The sequence below is a fragment of the Pungitius pungitius genome, chromosome 13 (genome assembly GCF_949316345.1).
Source record: "Pungitius pungitius chromosome 13, fPunPun2.1, whole genome shotgun sequence".
NCBI lineage: Eukaryota > Metazoa > Chordata > Actinopteri > Perciformes > Gasterosteidae > Pungitius > Pungitius pungitius.
This window is the reverse complement of record NC_084912.1, coordinates 3,905,832-3,915,182: the sequence shown is the minus strand read 5'-3', so window position 1 is coordinate 3,915,182 and position 9,351 is coordinate 3,905,832. Positions and strand designations below refer to the sequence as shown.

General features: G+C 45.7%; 1 protein-coding gene across 6 annotated transcripts in view; it reads left to right on the top strand.

The window, feature by feature from the left end:
• The first annotated feature begins 4,741 nt into the window (after positions 1 to 4,741).
• Positions 4,742 to 9,351, top strand: part of ccdc88ab (coiled-coil domain containing 88Ab) — a 48,194-nt gene continuing 43,584 nt past the window's right edge. For 5 of the 6 annotated variants that reach the window (XR_005119948.2, XR_005119947.2, XM_062566515.1 and 2 more), the window contains exons 1-2: positions 4,742 to 5,490; positions 5,636 to 5,736. Coding sequence is in view for 4 of the 6 variants with exons in the window: in XM_062566515.1 (XP_062422499.1) it covers positions 5,428 to 5,490; positions 5,636 to 5,736 (164 nt within the window). In the remaining 2 variants the exon portion in view is untranslated. The remainder of the gene's footprint in view (positions 5,491 to 5,635; positions 5,737 to 9,351) is intronic. The other variant, XM_037465732.2, reaches the window with a different exon arrangement.

Here is a 9,351-nt window from a genome sequence, read left to right as displayed (position 1 = left end):
CTCACACCCACTGAAAAGCACAAGAACCCATTTCCATTATTACCAAGGTCTCTGGTAGTGTTTTCTAGTTTCCATGGCTCTGGGACACATTGAGATGTCGTTATTACGAGCAGAGCCATGGGCTATTAGTGCGTAATGGACCAGTCTTTGCTTTGAGGCAGACTCCAGGGATCATAAACAGCTTAGTGGAGAATGCTGTTTGCTTTGTCTCGAATAAGCTTTACTTCTCATGTAAATGTCAATCGACCAACCCAGAAATAAATCTGTGGGCTGCCTGTACAAAAATTCTTTATTGACCCATTATTTTCTCACAGGGCTCTCTGTGACCTTTAAAGATAATTGGACCAAGCGGCGTAAAGAGGGGATTGATGAATGCGTGTTGTTGATGAGAAGTGATTATTCAAACAGGCCAAATAAAAACAACCAGGCCAAACTAAAAATCACTAAATAACTTGATGCCAGCCCTTCTTCCATGGTATTTGAATGTCAGTGACACAATTTCCTCATTTTTGGAACTAATTTCAAAGGAAAAAAAAATCTGCTCTTAGCGTGTCCGTGTGTCAGTGTGTTGCCTCAGTCGCTTTAAGACTTTGAGATTTAATGCTGTGTTGTTTCAGGAGACGGCAGGCATGTGTGCTCACCTGAAGACACATGCAGACACAGACATGCAGAGCATTGGATCTTCAGCAGTAATGGGATCTGAGGTTATTCTGGAGTGTGATTGGAGGCCGACTATGTATCATCCTAAATCTTGAGAAATGTTGGTGTTAGAACTTTTACTGCAGAATTGCATTGGTTTCTACAGTAAATGTCCATTAACACCAGTGATGAGGAATTCATGCATTCACCTTGTTCGCTTACTGGTTTCTCCTGTGTGTCTCTCCAAAGACAGTAATTGGACCCACGGATATGGACACGCATGAGCCTGAGGGAAACACTGTTTCGACAGCTAGCGACTTGAGTTGGCAGCAAATGATTTCCTTTGTGACAAAGTGTGGTAATTTCATTTTGAGCTTGACTGGGTTCCAGGTCATATGCGGTTCCACCAGCTCACAATAAGTAGAGCAGAACGTTTCTACCATAACTGAGTTTGAACTTTCAGAAGCTACTTTCTCTTGTGGTTTAAAAAAATCAAAAGAATCAGATGCTGATTGGAAAACACCCATTAAGTGTGTGTTTGTGTGTGTAGACACAGTGTCTGGATATGACTATTCGATTCATCGGTAAGTGGATATACTGTATGTCCATAGAATGTATGATGCATGCACAATAAACAGCACGTTCTTGCATTATTATTATTATTGATCAACTCAAGGTTGGAGTAAATGATTCTTTATAAAATGCACTGTATACGTTGCCATCTGCTCGTACCATTTTGGGTAATCATTCCTTTCATGGCATACGCAGAGGGCAAAGTTTATGATAAAACCAAAATCCAATGGTTTTAAACGGTCGACAGGTGCAGCAGAAACAAAGTGAATACCGAGTGTGCAAGACTCACACGTTTAAAACATGAAAAGAAGATTCCAGCAGGCAGATTAATCCTTGCAGCATCAATAAGCGTTCCGGGTCTGAGACTAAATCAATGAGAGACTGAAATGTTTTTCAGTTGCAACTCTAACCCCTGCTTTCCTAACTGTTGGCTCTTTGCAGCGTTGTTGATCCAAAAAGCCTCTCAGACTATGGGGCCGCAGAGGGAGATTCAAAGAGGCCTCAAACGTACAGAGCGGATTGCTTTTTGGTACCAAAGTTGAATCCAGAGCTGTCAGTAATGCTCATCCTCTCACTCTGCTGGGGCTCCTGACGAGTTAAACAAACTGCATTAAGGACAGCTCTGTGTTTGAGTGCTATTGTGTCTCTCCATGTCTTTATGAAAGAGAATACTCATTTATTTTCTCAGAGTTTCAAGGATGCATTATGACTAACAGGATGCTGAGGGTTGGTACACACACATCTTTGTTGACCTTTGAGGAATTAGGCTTTGCCACAGGGGGGGGCTTAATCCTTTCAATTGGAGATTTTACAGACAGACGTTGATTTTTCTCATTGCAGCACTAGAAGATACACCTGAGAGGAAGGTCAGGCTGACCTCTGCAGCAAAGATAGAGGTCAAATCTTTACATAATTTACCCAATTACCTTTAGTTATGTTATTATCACCAATTTGTTGAAGGTACATTGTTATGTGTGTGCTGAACATATTGTAAAAACACTTAAAAAGACCACTTAAGCACCTTATTATCAGTAAGCCATGGATACCGTTTAAACAGTGTGAGTGTTGATTCATCTTACAGCTTGCTAAGCATTATTTTTGGCACCTTGGGCGTGGTCTCAAACTCAAACTTTGGTTCAATATGACAAGAAAACTGTAAATATCGGCCATATTACAAGGAAATGTGGTATAAATACTGACTGACGCCGTAGGATAAATCCAAATATTTGTAAGTCGTCCTAAATATGGTCAACATAATTGTATTAAATTTGCAGTGTAAATCAGAATATGCTGCTTTGGATTTGACTCATCAACTTGTTAGAGGTCCAAACCAGTTATAAGTTAGTTAAAGAAGGATGAATGGGTAACAGCTCGAGCAGCTCTGTCAGCCCACCCTGCATTCAAGGCCACATGACATCAGCTCAGCTCCAAATAAAACATTCTTTGTGGTCACTCGTAAATACCAGTGAAATAACTAACAGGAAACTGCAGTTTATAATTGTATCTAAGAGAGGAGGTGGTTGTTCAGAGAGAGAACGTTTGATTTGTGACGGATTTCAGAGCAGCTCTGCTTCATGGTTGTGGTCTTTATATTCTGAATTAATACCATGATGGGAATATTTCCACGTGTTTCCAGAGTTTGATCCAAATAGCAGAGTGTGTATGTGTGTGTGTGTGTGGAATGCTGCTGTGGGTCTCTACAATCACTGAGTCATTTATGTAGGCGACGCTTTAGAAAAAAAGCTCTATAAAACATCATTAATGACAGACTTTAATGAAACAGGCCGGAGCAGCAGCCGCTTATATTCAAGGTCAATGAATCACACACCGAATGAATCCTGTGAAACACACAATAAACACACTGAGCTGTACAAAATATCCACCCTATCCTCCACAGTAATTAACTGTGCATAATTGTGCTCTGTGTAAGCACAAGGCTTCATGCAGCAGCCATGAAAGGTTTTCATTACCCGTGTGCTGGGTGACACAGAGGCCTGAGTGGGCTGCCACACGAAAAGGCTGTACTTAATTGAAACTATTTTATTGAATCGACCCTGAAGAAAACAAACCATTTGGGTTTTTTTTCACATCATTAGGATAAGATAAACTTTATTGATTTTTAAGGAAATGGAATCGTCTGGAGCATTGATTAAGGAACAAAGCGCCTTGCCTGTATTGATAGAGAATGTATGTTCATACAAAAATAAAACTTTGAATGCCATATATTGCTGTCAACAGCCTGATATTTAACATTTAGCTGAAGATGTACACTTTATATTGACAGTGACAGCCAAACAAAGAAAATACAACCCCTATCCTTGATACATGCCGATGGGCTGTTTTAACCAACATTGGATTTCTAAGAAGCGTCACTTAATGCTGTAACTCCTTGAGGCTCACAACCCTCCAGTCAGCAGACAATCAAAAGAAAGCAGGTCCAGTCAGGATCTCCTACTGTATCAAGCGGAAGTATCAACCACAACGACCGTTACTCTAAATGCAAATGAGGGCCCTTACCCAGGAGGGCCGCTGCTGGAATGTGCTTATCATAAGTTTACGGCGACCATGCAACGATCCATTTGTTCCCGAGAGGTGACCCCCGGTCCCCTGCTCCCAGATCAGTGATTGTGTTTTCATCGGCTATTTGGTCACACCACCAGTGCTCCCTCTTCACACCCACAGAGCCATTCATCAACTGTTGATTAGGTGTCTCCTGTATAGAGAAGGACTGTGGGTCTAGTCTTGTGGTTCAGTCGTTACCTTGCTGCTGATGCAGTTAAAATAAATGCTGTGTGATTCAATTATCTGGTTTCTGGGATTAATCTACATTAGTGCATGATTCATTTACAATTTACCTATTTATCAGTCCACCAAAGATAATTGGACTGATGAATAGACAGATAGATGAATTCTTTATTAATCCTACAAACAGATTATTTTGTTGCTACTGTAGCATAAATACAGGTAATCCAGTTGAGACTGTCCCTCTATTTTGCCATGTAAATGCCATGTGATGCATTCCCCACAAAAAGGAAGTGCATCTTAGCAGTTGTCTATTAGACTGGACAATGACATAAGGATCCTTTTACACTAGTCTCTTTTTATATTACCCACTAGGTGTCAGTAGCCTTCTTGCTGGCAGCTTTAATGTAACATGCTGCATGCTGTAAAGGCAGACAAAAGGTACGCATGGATCCCCTGTATGTTCTACCTGCACAGGAATAAAACAAGCAGGAGAGGTTCAGCATGCAAATCCATATAAATTAAAGCACCATAGAGCTGTCTGCTTAGTCTCATTCCATGAATGTCTCCATCATTCACTAAAAAAACGTTGCTCGTATTTCCAGCGCTGCTCTTGCAATATATTTAATAGAACACTAACTGTTTACGAACGGCGCGCACAAAATATCGATGGAAATTGACGCTTTCATCGGTGCCCTATTTTTTTTCTCTCAGAGCGGGGAGGGGCGGAGGGAGATGCGGAGGAGAGCGGGGCGGTGCTAAGTGTCCTCCGCTCATCCTCTGCGCTCGCGCCCCCTTCATTTGAACGGAGTCGGGCGGAGAGAGAGGTCCGCGCGCGCACCAATGACCTCACGGCCAATTTGAGGAGTAAACTGACGATTTTTTTTTTGGAAAACGGGACTTTAACCTTCTGGGATTTTAATTTCTCCATCCCCTCCTCTCGCACTGGATGTTGTCCTTGATTTTTTCATGTTTCTCTTATCGTTAAATTAGCCTCTGTGAGATCTTTAGCCTGCAACCTTCTTCTTTTTTTTCTCCACAGCTAGCATAAAACCACACCTGGCTCAGGTCTCATGTAGACGGTCTTTATCCTCTTTATGCAGATATGTTAGCTAAGCTCGTCTATTTTTTTTTTTAGCTCGGTGGTTTAAAGACACATTAAAAACAATGTGATTCAGTCTCCCATCAGATGAGGTAACCCAGCCGTTGTCATCTCAAACAGCTGTGTGGTGTCGAAGATTCTGGATTAACGTTTATTTTTTTAATTTATTTTTTTAAATCTTCTTCCTGGAACATCCTCCAGAAACCACGGACCCGCTTTTCTCTTCTTCTTCAGTGGTGCAAAAATGAGCGTCGATTTAATCGAATCAACTACATGAGCGGATCCAAAACAAAACACACGTCCTTCTCCCCGGGAGTGAACCTTCTTTAAAACGGCGCCGGTTTGCCCTGAAAAAGAAGAAGAAGAAGAAGATGGAAAGCGAGGTTTTCACCCCTCTGCTGGAGCAGTTTATGCTCACGCCTCTGGTGTGCTGGGTAAGCTTTCCCCATGTAACCACTGCGACGCGTACTAAGCTCACTAATCAAGCCCCACTGACCTGTGAAGTGTGTGTGTCTGTCTGTGTGTGTGTGGATGATCTCAACACCCACCCTATTTCTGTTGTTCTCCTTCATTTCTCAGGTGAAGACAGCCGGCCAGGCCTCTTTGACCGATGGCACCCAACTGTCGGAATATATTGAGTTAGTGGATGGGATTTACCTGAACGAGATCATGCTGGAGATGTAAGTCATTTTAACCCTCACTCAGACGCGATTGATCATAAAAACGCCACGCAGGCCTTTGCTTGGGGATCTCAAACCCTTCATGGTGATACGAGACACGACAAATGATCCCCTGGGGGGGGGGGCTTTCAAGTGTGGTCATCCCCACATGACCCGGTGAAGCATTTCTTCACTAGCTCCAGCCTCTGCTCAGCCCTCCTTTTCTTTTTAAATTGTCTGCTGAAGTGAATGTAGGTTAACGCACAAAAGGGACCTTGTATTGGGGCGGGTCGTGGGGGGTCACACCTTCAGAAATGGCCGCTATCTGCAGGGTCCCTGGGAGCTGCAGTTGAATTTGCATCAGCAGCGTCGGATGCGAGTGATGCAAGGAGCAGCTCCACAACTTCCGGTCGGCGGGAGGCCCGTCGTCTGCAGCTGACTCGACCCCCCCCCCCCCCCCCCCAGAAGCTCCACAAGCTCACGTTTCCCCGCTGTGCTGCAGATTAAAAGACCACAAATAGCAGTGGTAAGCGGACAAACGCCCGGGAGCGGGATCTGGACGCAGATTTACGCGGACCACAGCAGATCCTTCAGAAAACGCCGGTTTCTTTTTTTGCTCGAGTAAACTCTTAACGTGTGCTGGGGGAAGATGAGGCCTTCAACGTCCGTCTGAACCCGCCTGTCATTTCCAGCCGCCTCCCCCCCCAACGTGCAACAGTGGCAGCAGACGGCTTTCCATTCCTTTTGTCTGGCTCAGAGCTCCTGACTTCCCGCTTGCCCGGGCAATTTTCTTTTAGTGTCATATTTTTCCGCTAATGCCCCACTCCACACTGTCAGCATTTACCCCTCCTGTCGGCCTGATCCCAGTGGAATTTATTTCCACCTCCCAGAAGAGATTATAACGGGTTGCATTTTCCTAGGCCAACCCCACGTGTCGCCCGTATTGCGAGGCAGAGTCGTCTCTAGGAGGGGGGGGCGGGCGCTTGTCTTTGGCACGTCCCCCTTGCAGTATTTCTCCATGTGCACATGTTCTACCTCGGTGTAGAACCGAAGGGTTAAGCTGTAGCTGCGTGGCATGAGGAGCTGATTAACTCTGAGCGGCCGCTTCCTGTCCTCTGGTTGGTGTCCTCTTCCTCCTCCTGCTCTGTCCTCGACCTCCTGCCGCTGGGCTGCATCGCCCCACTGAGAGTCGCTCTGTCCCATGCCTCGTCTGTCCTCCTTTTCTAAGGAAGGCCGTCGCAGGTCCATTTGGACCAGGGCGCCTCTCGTCTTTCGCGCTCACACACACACAAAAACGTTTAACAAGTCATCAGTATTTTTAGAGCTTTTTTTTCCCATTGGGACATGAGGTAGTGGAAAGAACCGGAAGGATGTGAGGGGGGGGGGGCAAAAATGGTTGAAAACCTTTTAAACATGGCAGCAAAGATACAAGATGCACATCGAGGCGCTTTGCAACAGGCACTGGGTAGGATTTCTGTCTGCAAATAAGTGGAATGAACTGGATGGGAACTTTGTTCTGTGTGCGTGCGCTCCCTTACAAAACAGTTGAGCTGAACTGTGACTGGCTTAGGATCGGCTGACAGGATGTCGGGGATCGCCAGTCACAGCCAGCTCTGTTTATATTTGTGTGTGTGTGTGTGTGCGCGCGCGTTTCTGTGTGGCTCCTCTGTGTCCGCGTGGGAGTCTGTGTATCTGTGTTTTTTTTTTTTTCTTCCATGCAATTTGTTTTGGACTGAGGCAGCTGTTGGTAGTCGTCTGGCTCAGCCGGCCTCCCACACAAAAGGCCTACAGTGTAGGTCAGACTGCTTTTTCTTCACCAGCCCCACGTGGTCACGTCCAGTAAGCAGAACTCGCTGAAATACGCTGAAGCAATGAGCTAAAAGATGTATGCATCAAAACCACAATTGCATCGTTTTAGCATGATGTTCAAGCCTTTTTGAATGACTCACATATGGACCTGATATCAGTGCCTGTGCAGGATTTAATTCTGTATCATAAGAGAGAAATGTGGTTTAAACAGGCCTCGGGTTTGTCCCCATCTGTGATTGGGTGTCTGGAAATGCCTCCTCCCCTCGTCATCCCTCTCTTGCACTGTAACTCTCATTAAAAGGAGCTGCACCGCAGGAAAGTTTTCCAGCGTCTTTGAGGGACTGTAGGCGATGATTAACGGCGATTGTATCCATTCCAGTTCTCTGCCTCCAACCAACACGTTCTCACTCACTCATTCCCCCCCCAACTCCTCCTCTGTTCTGACAGCTTGAGAGACTTCTGTTGGCATTGATCAGTTCCTCCCAAAAAAGGCTCCGCTGTTGATATCCTCCATTCAGTAGGGTTTACGCCGTTTAGATTGGGCACTACCATTGAAACAAAATGTTCTCTGCTGCAAAAAAAACGCACAACTGCTCCTGTAACCAGAGGATTCATTTGGTTCACCCAAAAACAATCTGCTTCTCTTTGTGGCACAAAGCAGAAATAAGCAGAAGTTTATTTTTACTCCTGGTGAAGTCAGCTGTCGCAGTGGAAGCCGCGGCGTTTGCAGCGTCAATGCCTCCGCGCGGCTTTTAGCGCCGACGCAGCAGACAGGTCGGCAGCAGTTGTCATCGAAACAGCATGGGAGGGAGCGAGAAGAGGAGGGACCCCGGGATTATCTTAACGGTTCGCTGACACCCAGATGGCACCACGCCCCCCAACCCCCCCACCCCCTAACCCCATCCCCTCCAACCCTCCCGGCATGTGACTGTCATTACCTAGCCAATTAGATCTCCTCCTCCGTGCTGTCAAAAGCAATTAGTTTTCCCGCTCGGCGAGAGGCGGGCCCCATTGAAGTTTGGTCTCAGGGACAACCGTCCCGTTGGTTTTCCTGCCAGTCCCGCGTCATGGCCGGCTCACTGGCCCGCTCGGGTACGCAGTCGGTTCCTCTGCGGGCTGCCGGGACGGAGTAATGCGGCCGAGCTCGACGCTTGCCAGAAAAACACTGAAAAAAAGGGGGGGGGGGGCGGGCGGGGGTGATTGGATTCAATTTAATCTTATTTGCATAGCCCAATACACCAAATTTGCCCCAGAGGGCTTTGCGATCCATATGACCCTGGCATCGGTTCAGGACGAACTCCAAAATGACAACACAGTCAATACATTTGACAGGTCGGATGTGTATTTCGGTTGTAGGAGCGGAAGTAGCACTGATCATTGCAGAAAGTCCTAGTTGACTCCTAAGCAACGTTTGTCATGTTATTTTTTTCCTCCAAAATCCTGGAAATCGTCGCGCATGCTGCACGGGTTCATTTCTGTTGGCTCCTGTGCTCCTGCAGCGGCTGCACACATGGGAGCTAGAGCGTATAAATAAATTAATGAATAAAGAGATGGCGTTGCTCTTTTTAGTATTTTTTTTTTCTTCTTCTGCTTATTGAAGTGCTTTCTAGTGGTTGTCAACGACAAAGAGGCAAACCCATGAGTCAGTGAATATGAATTGCTTAATACTCTGAGCATATTCAAGGCCACGTTGTGGTAATTTTCTCTCCGTAGTCTCCTATTCACAGGATGTCCTCACTGCGCCTGTCATCACTTCATTTCATAACAGAATCGACCTTTCGACACGTCGTGCATACTAAGACCTCTGACCAATCGGCTGTGCAGGGA